General features: G+C 40.8%; 1 protein-coding gene across 9 annotated transcripts in view; it reads left to right on the top strand.

Annotated features, from left to right (window-relative positions):
• LOC140135932 (uncharacterized) overlaps positions 1–3,742 on the top strand; it is a 304,873-nt gene extending 301,131 nt beyond the window's left edge. For all 9 annotated transcript variants that reach the window (XM_072157616.1, XM_072157617.1, XM_072157619.1 and 6 more), the window contains 2 exons: positions 73–195; positions 591–3,742. In XM_072157616.1, coding sequence (XP_072013717.1) covers positions 73–195; positions 591–778 — 311 coding nt within the window. In that variant the 3' untranslated portion in view covers positions 779–3,742. The remainder of the gene's footprint in view (positions 1–72; positions 196–590) is intronic.
• The last annotated feature ends 12,522 nt before the right edge of the window (positions 3,743–16,264 follow it).

The following is a 16,264-nucleotide window of genomic DNA, read 5'->3' as shown; positions in this document are numbered from 1 at the left end:
TTGACACGCCTCAAGTCAGTATCCCCTTTGATTTTAGAGATGTCTACTTTTTATATCTACTTTCCATATTAGTATACAAGCAATGCCAGTATAAGCCTTGCATGAACAATGCCACTTGTGTTGATACCTATGACGAAATGATGGACCCATCATACGAATGCCTGTGTTCCGATGGATGGAAGGGTCGTCACTGTGGTAAGTTAATTTCACTACTTTTGAGAAATATACTAATTTCAGTGGATATCAGGCAGGCAAAGGAGAGCAGAATGTCCAGGCAGCATTTATTCAAAGACAAAATTCACCTTGATTATGGGCAAAAAATAAACAGTGGCTGGGATCGGGATTAGCTTGTTAGCGCCAACTTTCATTGGTTCCTGAGCGCGGTATGTGAGACGATACTAGACGACAGTGGCAGCACATGATAAGCGTATGCATAGTGGGTAACACGCGCATCATCGCAATACTCGCGTTCTCGCAACTGAGTAAACAATTTTCGTTCGTTTTAGAAACTGGCAATAGAGGATAGTAAAAACAGAAATTTCATATTGTTTATTCTCTAATTGTATATGTTTTGTGTTTTTCGTTTTCAGAACACCACGAGAGAACAACCAGCATGGAAAAGCCAGATGGCCAGATGTTTGCGTACTGGTTTGTTGGTGGCGCCCTTGCTATTCTTAGCTTTGTTGTTATTCTTCTTGCCGCCATCGTCTGCTTGGTTATGTTCAAGAAGATGACGTCAGTGCCAAGAGCTGAAGACGAAAAGGTTCTTGTTAATTAGCATATTAACAAATGAATCTGAATACCTACAGTACTACTGTATTACAAACTAATATAGCATTATTATTAGGTTTTACATTGCTCTTATTTCCTTTTTACTTTATGACCTTTGACCTAGGTTTAGGGTGTCTTGTCAGTACTAAATCTCCAGCTGCAATAATAAATATATATACTAGTAATGCAAAAATTAGCGTTCTTTCGTTGTATTTTTAAGTCAACTAGTTCTTGAGCATAAGAGCTGATTTTTTGTGTGTTTGAGTTGTGAAGAGAAACCGCGAATATCCTGAAATTTGTGCATTCAGAATTCTTCAAAACATGCCCTGGTGATTAATGTAAGCCATAATAAAAATGTTTTAACACATCACTATACCATAAAACGTCTACTGTTTGAACAGTAGGCTAAAAGAATACCAATTCGTAAGAATACAAATTCAATTATGATCAAAATGGTTTCCAAATTCAACTAGCTCAAATTGTTAAGTTGTGCCTTGATATAACAGTTTCAGTAACCAGGGTAATGTTGCAAAGATATTTGAAATCATTACAGGTGTTCTTTTGTTATAGTGTCATGGTGCAACTATTAAAATGTCTTAGGGGTAATTATATCAACCCCGGGGTGGTGAATACTCAAAATGGTCTGCCAAAATTCGCTTGCCGCCCCATGCCCCATCCCTTTGGCCGTACCAAAAATTCTTTGCGCCCCCTTTCAACGTGCCAAAAAACCTTCCCCCTTTTTTTACGTGAGAAAAAATCTTGCCCCCCCCCCTTACACATGCAAGATTTTGTTTTTTTTGTATATTTGATCGTGTTCCTAATGTTTTTTATAAAAACGGTGCTCAAGACATCTATGCCAAAAATCGCTTGTCCCCATTTGACCGACCACAAATCGCATCCACCCTTTCTACCTGCCAAAAATGCTTGCCCCCCCCCCTCCTTTGGCCTGCCAAAAAATCTTTGCCACCCCCTATAATTCACCACCCCGGGGAACACGTAACTATCGCACCACATTATGGGTCGTTGTCGAGTTTCTACGGGAAGATCATTTAAAACAAACAAACAAACAAAACCTCTTAGCAATAACCGTATTCCTGTCGTCTAGGATGATCATTTCTATCTTGTATAAGATACAGCTGGCTGGCTCCATGCTTTTTCTGTAACATTCTAATCGTACACTGTATAGTCACCCAGAAAGATATCGTAGCTTATAGCTGATGTATGATAACAATAATAACCTCGAAAGAATTCTCGTGATATTCATTATTAACTACTTAATCCGCTTTTTTTTAATGATTGTGAAACAAAAAACTGCACTATTCAATACTTGACTTTTACATATACGACGACAAGCATAACCAAGACAGTTTATCCAAGATACGTAATATATCGAAATGACATTCTAGGCTACTATACTATCAGTACTTCTTTGTTAAATTTTATATATACCAACATTTATACGTTTTTGTATATTTTATAATGTTTTATTACTGTTTTGTAAATGATAACTTTACATCTGAAGTGTATAGATGAGTGGACATCTGACGTCAATGCCTGGCAGTATGCGCACGCATCATCACAATTTCCATTGTTTTGTTCGGGGGCTCGTGTTTTTAAAACTTCCTACACATCACAATAACGCGATTGAACAGTGTAGTGGTTGCATGGGGTTCACTCAAGCATATCGATATACCAGTCCCTTGCCTTTATTGATAAACATTGAGGTCAACTCATCTATACAAAACTGGTATATGTTACGTTACTTATATTGATACGAGAGTATATTGATACTGGTGCTAATAGCTAGTACTTTAGGTTCAAGTTGCTGCCAGCTTATTGTTACATTGTCTTTCAAAACATGAGTTATCATCCAATCAGCTCATTTTGGATGTTGTTTCCTAACATTCCTTTTTTGCCGTACATGTTTGCACTTTTGCAGGTATTTATATGCATAACCAAAGTGTATTTGATAACTTTTTTTCACGCAGAAAAAATTCAACAATAAGTATGATGAATTAATAATTAGTAGTGCCTTTTCATGTTTATTATAAACATGAATTTAAATGCTTGCAAAATATGCTTTTTGATATGTGTAGGAAATATTACTGCATGGTTATTTCCCATTCCTTTATTTCTATTAAAATTGTATCTGTCAGCAATGTTGAGCCTTATTTTTTATACGGGAAAGGGAATATATCTATATATAAAAGTTATAAAATTGAACTGCAAGTGCGCGAGGTATTTTATCTGTTAATAGGCAGTGTAATGTCACTAAGGAGAGTATATTGGTGCTTATTGCCTACCCTGATGTATTAAATCAGGCACAGTTTGCACTGAACATCTGTTAATGGGCAGTGTAATGTCATGGAGAGTATATTGGTGCTTATTGCCTACCCTGATATGTAACAAACCAGGCACAGTTTGTAAATTACTGAACATGGGCAAGACTTGTCACCAAAGGGAGGAGTGGGAGGGGGACCAGCTGTTCCGTCCATTTGACCCCACCCCTTGGCTACGCCACTGCATGATTCCAAAAACTTATTAACCCATTTGGATCATGTACTGCATGCCTTAGCGGCTATATGACAACCTGTTTATTTGGTTACCTAAGACAGCCTAAGGTTGAAATCAAGTGGTGAAATGTACCCTTTGTTTAAGGCGGAAACAACGTGATGAATTATTGATGCTGTTGCTATAGAGTACCGTAACCACGGTTACAGACGCTGACTTCTCCTGCCGTACTCTGGTTTACTACTCTGCTTTACCTGAAACAGTAGCTCGTAATGACTCAGATGCTTTCTGAAGATGTGAGCTACTTCATGATTTTAATGTTTTTACCAAACCTGTTGATTTATTAAAGCATTAAAGAAACAAATGATCTATTTGGATAGTTTGGCGAATACATTAACATTATTTCTTTTTTTAATATTGTTTACGGTAAAATATGTAATAAAACCACCGTCTTGCAGAATTTCCATCGTCATGTTTGACCTCTGTTATTGTCTGTACTTATGAACAAAGGTAATATAGACTGTAGAAAGACGTTTGTATCAGATACGATAAGCAACAAGAACCAATACTAAGGGGTGGAAACTGGTATAATGGCATTAAAACATCGGGAAAAGACAAATGTTAGGAATAAGTTACATTATTTGGCTAAATTAAATTTTAAATATATGTAAATAGCGCCCTCAATTCGCATACAAATATACAGTTTATGGAATAAAAAATACCGCAAAAATCTATGGTAAAAAGAGCTGGAAATATATGTACATATTAGTGTGATAGTAATTGGTATTGTCTAGAATTAAACATATAATGTTTTATAAATCGTCGTCTGTATTCCATAGTGGCGTATAGTGGGGCGTCGCGAATAAACAACTTTTCGAGGAAATCGGGTTTGAAGAAATGCCAATTGAAAATCGAGTTGTGTAAATCAGACATTCATTATATTTTGTAAATGATGTGAAATTTCTGTAGTAAACTAAATAGATTTTATTGTTATATATTTTTCAAAAGAAATAAATACATACTATTGCTGGCAAACTGAATAAAAAGCACAAAACTATACGTCACTATGGAAAACAAACAAAACGCAATACCCTAACCTAACGTTAACCTTACGCCACCTCGGTCGCCGTGTAATCCCTATGTCGTTACTTTTCGTCGTTTGTATTCCATAGTGGCGTATAGGTCCGATACGTGTAAGCCACTATGACATACAATGTTTTTCATTTTGCCGATATTTCATAATTATAAAATGTGTATAAAAGTGGCGTATGGTCGATACGCCACTATGGAAAACACAAAATTTCACTTTGTAGCTATACGACACATTTAATTAATTAATTAATTACTTATTAATTAGCTAGTTTTGACTGATGAGACTTGACTTACTGATGAAAAAGAACATCATTAAAAACATATGTGCCCATTTTCAAAAAAATGACCAAAAATCACTATACGCCACTATGGAATACAGCCGACGAAATGATCACATCAAACAACCGTTCCCCACAACCACCATAGCCTAATCACTACACACTCAATATAGACACATCCCAATAAGTAATTACCCCCTTTATAGTAGGGTACAGAATGGAGGTCCCGTTTTCGGTGTGAGTACAAGAAGTTTTGAAGGTGTTTTTTTTATAGATTTTAGGACGCTGAATAAAATGGGAGGGGTCTGCACCATCAAAAAATGTGGGGAACTCTCGCTAGAGGGCGTTTTTCAAAATGGCCGCCCAAATCCCTTCAAATCACCATAACTTGGTCAGAGAAGCACCCAGCAGCACGATTCTGATGTCTATACCCATGTTTTTAGGGTCAAGGAATCCAATAGAGTCATTTACAACAGCCTAGGACCTATCATTCCAAGATGGCTGCCAAAATTTCAAAATGGCCGCCAGTGAAAATTAATTTGGCTATATCTCGGGTGCAGAAAGTCTTAGAAGTATGATTCTGGTGTCTATACCCATGTTTACAGGGTCTAGAAATCCATTAGAATAATCTAGAACAACACAGGACCTTAAAATCCCAAGATGGCCGTCAAAATTGAAAAATAACCGCCACTAAAATGCAGAATTTTGCCTATATCTTATCTTATCTGTGGTTTAGACGGCCTTATCGTGGGGTTGACGATACTTATCTGGGGCTAAGATGCCTTAACCTTAGCATAACACAGTCTAAACCCCAGATAAGGTATCTAAACCCCAGATAAGGCGCCGTAACCCCAGATTAAGGGACGTAGACCCCAGATAAAGCAGGCCAAACCCCAAATAAGGTGCCTTAACCTTAAATAAGAAACATAAACCACAGATAAGGCATCTGACTCCTTCATAAGGTGCCTTAACTCTAGATAAGGGTCGTGAACCCCAGATAAGGCATCTAAACCCTAGATAAGAGACTTAACCCCCAGATAAGAGACGTATACCCCAGATAAGGCAGTCTAAACCCCAGATAAGGCGCCTTAACCCCAGATAAGGAACGTAAAACCAGATAAGGCATCTAAATCCCAGATAAGGCGCCTTAACTTAACCTTAACCTAGGATAACACAGTCTAAACCCTAGATAAGGCATCTAAACCCCAGATATGGGACGTAAGCTCCAGATAAGGCAGTTTAAACTCAAATAAGGCAGTCTAAATCCCAGATAAGGCAACTAAACCAAGATAAGGGACGTGAACCTAGGATAATGCAGTCTAAACCCCTGATAAGGCGCCCTAACCCCAGATAAGGGATGTGAATCTAGGATAATGCAGTCTAAACCCCAGATAAGGCGCCCTAACCCCAGATGAGGGACGTGAATCTAGGATAATGCAGTCTAAACCCCAGATAAGGCACCCTAACCCCAGATGAGGGACGTGAATCTAGGATAATGCAGTGTACCCCAAGATAAGGTGCCCTAACCCCAGATAAGGGACGTGAATCTAGGATAATGCAGTCTAAACCCCAGATAAGGCGCCCTAACCCCAGATAAGGGACGTGAATCTAGGATAATGCAGTCTAAACCCTAGATAAGGTGCCTTAAGCCCAGATAAGGGACATTAACTGGAGATAACGCAGTCTAAACCCCAGGTAAGGCGCCGTAACCCCAGATAAGGGACGTAAACATATGATAACACAATCTAAGCCCAAGATAAGGCGCCTTAACCGCAGATAAGGAATGTAAACCCCAGATTAGGCAGTCTAACATCAGATAAGGTGCCTTAACCTCAAATAAGGGACGTAAACTAAGGATAACGCAGTCTAAACCCCAGACAAGGCATCTGAACCCCACACAAGGCACCTTAACCCCAAGCAAGGGGACGTAAGCCCAGATAAGGCAGTCTAACAACCAGAAAAGGCATCTTCCCTCAGATAAGGAGCGTAAACCCCAGATAAGGCATCTAAACCCTGGGTAAGGTGCCTTATCCCTAGATAGGGACGTAATCTGGGGTTTACATCTCTTATCTGGGGTTAAGGGGCCTTATCTGGCGTTTAGATGCCTTATCTGAGGTTTAGATTGTTTAGATGGGGTCAGAGGATGATTTAAGCACTTCCCACCACGCCACTGTGTTGCCTTGCGGTTAGCACAGCTGTGTGAGTGAATATGACACCACTGCGCGCACATTGCATTGACGAACATGGTTAAATTTGAATTTGGACTGATATATTTACAATAAAAACGCATTCACAATGCTGGTCGATTTCACATTTTATGTTACCTACAGAAGGTGTGAATTATCCTTCATGCATACATCACTTTAGATCTGAAATCGACTAAGTAATAATGACACACGCACAATTCTTAAACAACATCTTTTGCACAGAATTCAATGGGATTTGAAAAGTAAAGTGGCAGTTGAAACTCTGGTGATAACACGTTTGCAGTGCATGATGGGGCTTCCTTAAATCATCCTCTGAGATGGGGTTTAGGTGCCTTATCTGTGGTTTAGACTGCCTTATCGGGGGTTTACGTCTCTTTTCTGATCTGGGCTTAAGGTTGGTCTGAACCCTGGAATTATGGAAACTTTCGGGCCTCAATTGTAATATAAAATATAAAAGTATACATATTTAGAATGGCAAAGACTGGATAAGTTCATCTGTGAGGTCAAATTTGGGCCAAAATGGCACTTTGGGCCCAAAATCCCAAAAATAACGGTTTTTGGCCCACTTCTTTTTTGTGCACCGTAATAACAACAAAATTCTTGGGCCAAAATTTAATTTTTATTAATTTTTAAAAACTAGATCAAAATATCTAGGACCCGTTTTTTCATTTTTTTGAATTTTGACCGATTTCACCAAAAATATTTGAAATTTGTGCCAAAATCGGGCTTTTTTATGATTTTTTTTGAAAAATCAACATTTTGAAATCGCAAATTTCTCAAAGTTAGTCGAAATTCAAAAAAATGAAAAAACGGGTCCTAGATATTTTGATCTAGTTTTTAAAAATTAATAAAACAACATTTTTGGCCCAAGAATTTTTTTTTGTTATGGTGCAAAAAAAGAAATGGGCCAAAAATCCTTATTTTTGGGATTTTGGCCCAAATTTGACCTCACAGCTGAACTTATCAAGTCTTTGCCATTCTAAATATGTATACTTTTATATACTTTAGACCAACAATTTAGAAGTTATGAGGCCCGAAAGTTTCCATAATTCCAGGGTTCAGATTCAACCTTAAGGCACCTTATCTGGGGTTTAGATGCCTTATCTGGGGTTTAGATGCCGTATCTGGGGTTTGCATTCCTTATCTAGGATTTAAGGTGCCCTATTTGTGGTTTAAACTGCCTTATCTGGAGCTTACGTCCCTTATCTGGGGTTACGGTGCCTTATCTGGGGTTTAGATGCCTTATCTGGGGTTTAGACAGTGTTATCCTCAGTTAACGTCCCTTATCAGGGGTTAAGGCAGCTTATTTGGGGTTTAGACTGCATTATCCTATATTTACATCCCTTATCTGGGGTTAAGGTGCCTTATCTGGAGTTTAGACTGCCTTATCTGGGGTTTACATCCCTTATCGAGGGTTAAGGTGCCTTATCTGGGTTTAGATGCCTAAAGAATGGATCTAGGATTTAGACTGCCTTATCCAGGGTTAACATCCCTTATTTGGGGTTAAGGCACCTTATATTGGGTATAAATGCCTTATCTGGGGTTTAGACTGTGTTATCCTAGGTTTACGTCCCTCATCCGAAGTTAAGGCACCTTATCTGAGATTTAGATACCTTATCTGGTGTTTACGTTCCTTATCTGGGGTTAAGGCGCCTTATCTGGGGTTTAGACTGCCTTATCTGGGGTTTACGTCTCTTATCTGGGGTTTAGATGCCTTATCTGGGGTTTATGACCCTTATCTAGAGTTAAGGCAACCTTACATGGGGTTTAGATGCCTTATCTGTGATTTATGTTCCTTATTTAGGGTTAAGGCACCTTGTTTGGGGTTTGTCCTGCTTTATCTGGGGTCTACGTCCCTTAATCTGGGGTTACGGCGCCTTATCTGGGGTTTAGACTGCGTTATGCTAAGATTAAGGCAGCTTAGCCCCAGGTAAGGATCGTAAGCCCCGGATAGGGGCATCTAAACCACAGATAAGATAAGATATAGGCAAAATTCTGCATTTTAGTGGTGGTTATTTTTCAATTTTGGCGGCCATCTTTGGATTTTAAGGTTCTGTACTGTTTTAGATTATTCTAATGGATTTCTAGACCCTGTAAACATGGGTATAGACACCAGAATCATACTTCTAGGACTTTCTGCACCCGAGATATAGCCAAGTTAATGTTCACTGGCGTCCATTTTGAAATTTTGGCAGCCATCTTGGAATGATAGGTCCTAGGCTGTTGTAAATGACTCTATTGGATTCCTTGACCCTAAAAACACGGGTATAGACATCAGAATCGTGCTGCTGGGTGCTTCTCTGACCAAGTTATGGTGATTTTAAGGGATTTTGGCGGCCATTTTGAAAAACGCCCTCTAGCGAGAGTTCCCCACACTTTTCGATGGTGCAGACCCCTCCCATTTTATTTAGCGTCCTAAAATCTATAAAAAACACCTTCAAAACTTCTTGTACTCACACCGAGAACGGGACCTCCATTCTGTACCCTACTATTATTACGAGGCAAAATCTGCGCCAGTTAATTTATAGTTGTGTGCCCTTAAGGTGCACTGAGCCTGGTACTGCTCTCTCTTGTGCTGCATTCGTGAAAGCTACATGTGCCTGGTTGTGATTATCACATTAAATTAATCCTTAATCAATTTATTGGCGTAGTGACAGCTTTGATTCGATCCCAATCAATATGCAGTCTCTCAGCTGACCTTCCTGACGAAGTTGGTGGTCATCTTGAAATCTAAATATGTGGTCTTTCACAAGACTGTGAGCGACCAGTAAGCTTAAAACAGTAAGCTTAAACCTGCATATTAGCTTTTATTCTGGTTCACATACACGAGTGTAAAAACAATCAACGATGCCCACAACACATCGTGCGCCAAGCAATGACCTTTAACCAGAACGAAACAATAAACTCATTTGAAAGTTGGAAACATAACCTCCAGTATATACTGTCGTTAGACCCAAGATTTTCTTCTTACTTGGTCGAAGGAGCGGTATGGGGCAAAAAACTTTCCCACTGCTTGGTAAAGCAGAGGTATGGTGCGGAACTAAGATCCCGCACCTTGGCTTCTACCAAAGCCGAAATTTCTCAAGCACTGGCTCCGCTCCTGGGTGAGATGAGCTCAAACGATGCCGCTCGCAGCATGCGCACTAGTAGCCAGCGTAGACCGATGCCTAAACTGAAAGGTAAGAAATCAATTGGTAATCCTGTCCTCTGTGTGAGCAAGCTGGTCGGCATGACCATGCGCATTTCTTAAGCGAGTGCACGTACCTCCCTGAAAAGGACAGAAAATACCTGGCCCGTGCTCGTCAGCTCAACATCCTTGATGATTGTGACAGCGACTCAGATTTAGCATGCGCCTTTGTTGAACAATCTGACCTTATTGCGCAGCCCGATGTTCAGACAACGAATTCATGTTGATCAGTCCCCTTATGTAGATGCTTTCTACAAGCACCATGCTACGCATCACAGTTGACAGTGGATACACTGGTAATCTCATTCGCGAGAACACTGTCCAACGATTAGGATGCCCCATTCATCAGAGTCGCAGTCTGCCCGTCAAGCTGATGGGTCCTTGGTGAAACAACCCTCACATTTACTCGTGACTGACACGCCCTTGTCTTTAAAGGTCTAGTTGTTAGAGACCTTGATGAAGAAATCCTCGCAGGTATTCCCTTCATGAAATGCAATGATGGCGCCAACAAGAGCCCCAAATTTCAGCACATTGTTCGTCGTACCCATATACTTCGTGGACCTTCTCAAAACACTCCCAGCAAACACAAAACGTGTGTCACTTGTCATCAGAAAGCATGAACGTCTTGTACAGATTCACACTGTTTATTCACCATCACTGGCTTCTGCTGCAGCAGCATCCCAAAATCCAGTTCACAGGTTAACCACTCAGCAACTGTTGCCCTTGACCATGTTGACCCAGATGGTATACTTAGCACTTCTGAGCAATCCAAATTGACCCTAATTTCCCAGGTTACAATGGTGCTGTCGGCCCTTTCAAATCTGTGATTAATATGGGACCGGTCCAACCCCCCCCCCCAACACAAAGGTCATCTCCCATTGTATGCCCAGGAATTTGATCAGCTTGAAAAAGCAGGCGGCTTTGCTAGACCTGAAGATGTAGGTGTGTATGTCGAATACCTTAACCCGTCCTTTCTTGTCAAGAAGCCTAATGGAGGCTCTCACCTGCTTACTGCATTTGCTGATGTCGGTAGATATAGCAAGCCATAATCCTCTCATAGCTTCTCATGCCCAATGTGGACTCAACATTGCGTTCAATTGCCAAATGGAAGTACTTGATTGCCCCTTACTTGACTAGTGCTTTCTTCCAAATGGTAAGGCAGTGGAAACAAATTAGTTCGATCTTTTGATCGAACATCGATGCTTGGTCGATCCTTATTATTTATGAAATTAGTTAATGAACCAATGTTAATTGTTATAACTTATGAATATTTACCTGTATTGATATTGACCACTATAAAGTTAGCATTAATTTAGCACTAATTAGAAGCAGCATCGACGGTCGATCCAAAGATCGAACAAATTTGATGGTCTGATAGTCTAGTCTACATGCTGCTTTTCACACGGCTCAAGCAGCACTGTCTTTTGCTAGGGTAGTCACACTTCCCAATCCCAATAATCAGCTTCGGATCATTACTGATGGATCCATGAAGAAACATAGCATTGGGCCGACATTGTATATTTCCCGCAATGAAAAATTCTTCCTCGCTGGGTTATTCAGTGCTAAATTGCGTGAACGACAGCCAAGAAGATTACCCTGTTAAATTGAGGCGCTCTCTATTTCTGCCTCCACCAAGCACTTCGGTCCCTATGTTATTCATTCCAAACACACGACATGTATCCCCACTGACAGCAAACCTTGTGTTCAGGCATATGAAAAGCTCTGCCGTGGCGAGTTTTCAGCCAGTCCTCGAGTTTTCACATTCCTCTCCACTGTCAATCGTTTCCAAGCATCTGTTCGTCATCTTCCAGGATCAGCTAACACCCCTCAGACTTTGCTAGTCGTAATACCCCTGACTGCACTGAGCCCACTTGTAATAAGCTCCTTTGTTAAACGAGAAGAGGAAGCAACTGTCCTTCGAGTTTCCGCACATGACATTCTGTCGGGGAAAGTAAAGCTCCCCTTTGCCAGCAAAGCAGCCTGGCGTGCTATTCAGCAGGAATGCCCAGATCTGCAACAAACACGTGCTCATCTAATTTAGGGCACTCGCCCTTCTAAGAAAGATACTTCCGTCAAAGATGTGAAGCGCTATTTGCAGGTTGCATATATCGCTTGTTGTTCATCGTGATCAACCCTTGTCCCCAACTCTCGATTGTATTGTTGTTCCCATGCAGGTCTTAAATGGTCTTCTCACTGCCCTACACATCCAACTTGACCATCCCTTCAAACATCAGCTCAGTTTGGTTAGCGTTACTTTATGCTCTTGATATGGACAAGGCTATTGATCAAGTGACATCGACTTGTCACCAGTGTGCTTCTCTGTCCAATGCCCCTAAGGCATTGATCGAGCAATCCTCAAGTGACCCTCTAGCCTCGGTTCGAGGCTTCTGGGCTCTGGGATGGTGGTTTTTTTCTTCTATTTTTACCTTTTTTTTTTTTTTTTTGCTTCTCGATTTATTTTTTTTTATTCATGTGTCTTCATATCCTGTCTACCCACCTCTGATCGATCTGTACATGATAATATCAGATTACCAATGATTACTACGACCCTTCGTTGTCATGGTTCTGAGAAAATAACCAGAGAAAATTACTGATTCCAACCAGTTTTTATGTCTTACTCACAACACTGTAAAGTTCTCAGTGTATCGTAAGCTCCTTCTGATTCTTTTAGGGCAGCAAGAAAGAAATAGAAAAAAGAAAGAAATAAAAAACACCATCCCAGAGCCCAGAAGCCTCGAACCGAGGCTAGTGACCCTCCCGACGCAGTTGGCATTTCTTTTGCAGCTGATATCCTGAAGCGTAGCCATCAGCTAGTCCTTGTGCTTCGCGAAACCTCAACTTCCTACACAGCTTCTTGCATTGTAGAGAATGAACAACACGACACATTGCGTGATGTTCTGGTTCAATTGTGCATTTAACTTCGTCCACTTGATGCCCCCCCCCCCGCAGTCATTCGTACTGACCCAGCACCAGGGTTTGTTCGACTCGCCAATGACAAACTTCTCACACGTTTAATACCATCTATCGGTTGAGATCGGTCGTATTGAAAATAATAACAAGAATCATGTTGCTGAGAAAGCCATTCGTGAGCTTGAAGATGAGTTGCTCAGACAAGATCCTACAGGTGGTCCGGCTACACCATTGTCACTTACAGTTGCTACTGCTGCCTTTAATAATCGCATCAGATACCGGGGTCTTTCAGCTAGTGTAGTTGGCCCTGACATTATGCCGCCATTGCTCACACAAAGGCGTTCTGCGCGCCCTCACAAGCTTCCTGAGCACCTGAAATGTGTTAGACCAAATGGGCAGATGTATAAGATCCGCCAAGACTTAGTCGACATTGATTGGACCAACTACCTCACCCAATCCACATCTGAGACAATTCCATTTTTCGCGTACCATCAAGGATTGGAACATCTTGAAGAAGGATCCAGCCGAGTACCCATCCCTCGACACCTTCAAGGCTGCGCTGAGGGATCGTCTCCTGATGTAGCTCCGCACCATCCAGTTTTTAACCTGCACTGTATATTTCGCCCCTGTCTTATATAATTTTATGTTCAAGTTGTTCATACTCATGCACACACGCAGTGAGTTTTTCCTTATATTTGAGGCTGCACTTTAAAGGAAGGAAGGAAGGAAGGAAGGAAGGAAGGAAGGAAAGAAGGAAGGAAAGAAGGAAGGAAGGAAGGAAGGAAGGAAGGAAGGAAGGAAGGAAGGAAGGAAGGAAGGAAGGAAGGAAGGAATACAATGTAATAAGGAAAATTGGCAAAATGGTCATAGGTTCATATGAAACGGTAAATTGCAGATCATTACAGTGATGTACCTCAAGAAAGCTAGACCTGCGCTATACCTGAGCAATGATACTCTTCTCTGTAATTCGAGTGTTCGGTTTTGGAACAACCATACAATTATGGACATTATTTTTTTAATCTTCGTTGAAATACATAGTAATTTGGATAATATTTTGTGATGGAATCATTCCGAGGATATATATCGTTGATTCGCAGCATTTTGTTTCGAAGAAAGGACCTAAAACGGGCATGATTCTACTTTTTACCGAAGAAAGGTACGACAATTTAAAATGTGTAAATTTTGTTTTATTTGGTTGGCCCTATTATAACCCATTTTACCTAGGTGCGAGTGATCAGCATGATAATGCAGAAGTAACGCGTGAACGTACCAGTGCAGCGCGATTCAAAAATTGTTTTGACCTATTGCTAAGAAAACAGGAGGTCTTAAGGAGCGGATGCATATGTTAATATTGAGTGTCCCTGGGATGAACGAGGTATGATATCTGCCTAAATTCAAACCAATGCATCTGTAAATCCTAGAAATTAAGCTGATTTCTTAAATTAAAACTACGTCACTGGGCGGGAAAAATCTTATAATGTACTTTTTGCCCTTGAACATGGATGAAGCAAATCATTCCATATAAGTCTACACCTACAAGGCTTTGTCCATTTTCAAGGGCCAAAAGTAAATATGAGGTGTTTCCTGCATGTACTTTTGGCCCTTGAACATGGATGAAGCAACCTCTTCAATATAAAGTCTACACCTACAAGACATCCATGTTCAAGGGCCAAAAGTACATATGAGGTTTTTCCCGCCCAGTGACGACTAGCTTTATTTTTGTTCAAATGTTTGAATCCCATATCCTGTGCAAAATTCTGCTTGTTCAGGGTGTGCAGGGTTTAATACTATATTTTCCAGTGTTTGGCAGTGAGAATAGGGCGGTATATTACTTAGATTGGTTCTATAACATAATGTGCACGCAGGACATACAATGGGCTCGGCAGGTCCAAGATCAATTTGCATGCTATAAAGGGCTGAAAAATTAAAGTTGCTCCGATTTTCGTAAAAATGGATGCAAACTGTTCCTCAAGTTCAAGGGATTCAGGAAAAGAATAGTTTTTACTATCTGCGATGTCAAGTTCAGAAGATAGATGACCTCTCTCTGTGTCAGGTGGCGCTGTGTAGCGCTGCTGTGGTCTTCACAAGAGTACGCCATCTCACTCGATCTGATGCCAAGTGCGTTGCACCTTGCATTCCTTGGTTAGAACCCAGCTTCACGTCATTAGTCCAAGATGTTGGTGGACGTCCTCTTCCTCGTTTGCCTTCCATAGCCCCTTGCAAAATCTGTTTTTCTACACCTCCATGTTTCCTGACGATATGGCCAAAGTACGGTACTTCAGCTTTCTCTCCATTAGATGCCGCTTCTGATGGTTAGACTTGTACCAATCTTGTCGAGGATCCAGGAATTTGTTCTCCTGTCTTTCCATGTCACTCTTAGAAGCCTCCTGTAACACCACATCTCAAAAGCATCTACTCTTTTCCTATCATTCTTGGTCATAGCCCAAGACTCGCATCCATAAGTGGCAATGGAAAACACAGTTGCACGAAGTAGGCGTACCTTGAGGTCAATGGATAGGCCTCTGCTTTTCCATATGCTTGACATGCCCTGCACAGTTGTCCTTGCAATAGTCAGTCTTCTCTTAATTTCAGTTGTGCTGTCACCAATGTTGTTAATCATTGAACCCAGATATTCAAATTGCTTCACCTCCTCAAGCTGCTGTCCATCTATCACAAACTCATCACTTTTCCGCTCTCTGTCTACAACCATTATTTTTATCTTCTTTGTGTTCAGGAGAAGGTGTTTTTCTTCGCTGGCCTCTTTGATGCGCTTCAAAAGATCAATCAGCTCTACTCTGCTGCTACAAATAAGAGTAGTATCATCGGCGTACCTCACGTTAGTAATTCTTGTACCGCCAAACTTCACTCCACCTTCAAACCCCTCCAAAGCTGTTCTCATTATGTCTTCAGAGTAGATGTTAAATAGGTTTGGTGATAGCACACAGCCCTGTCGTAAGCCTCTTCCAATCTTAAACCAATCTGTGTCCCCACTACTTGTTCTGACTGCCGATTCTTGGTCTTCATATAAGCAGCTAATCAGATCCACAAGATGACTTGGGAACCCCATCTTTTTCATAGTTTCCCACATCTGAGGGTGGCTAACACAGTCAAAAGCTTTACTGTAATCTATGAAGCACATGTAAAGAGGAAGTCTATGCTCTCTGCATTTCTCAATCACATTCCTGATACTGACGATTTGGTCCCTAGTCCCCCTTCCTTCACGAAATCCTGCCTGCTCATCAGATATTTCTTGCTCCATTTTGTTCTTCATTCTCTTGATGATGATCTTCAGAAGCACTTTACTTGCA

The sequence above is a fragment of the Amphiura filiformis genome, chromosome 16 (genome assembly GCF_039555335.1).
Source record: "Amphiura filiformis chromosome 16, Afil_fr2py, whole genome shotgun sequence".
Classification (NCBI taxonomy): domain Eukaryota; kingdom Metazoa; phylum Echinodermata; class Ophiuroidea; order Amphilepidida; family Amphiuridae; genus Amphiura; species Amphiura filiformis.
The sequence above is the reverse complement of the archived record's forward strand: the minus strand, read 5'-3'. Positions and strand labels throughout refer to the sequence as shown.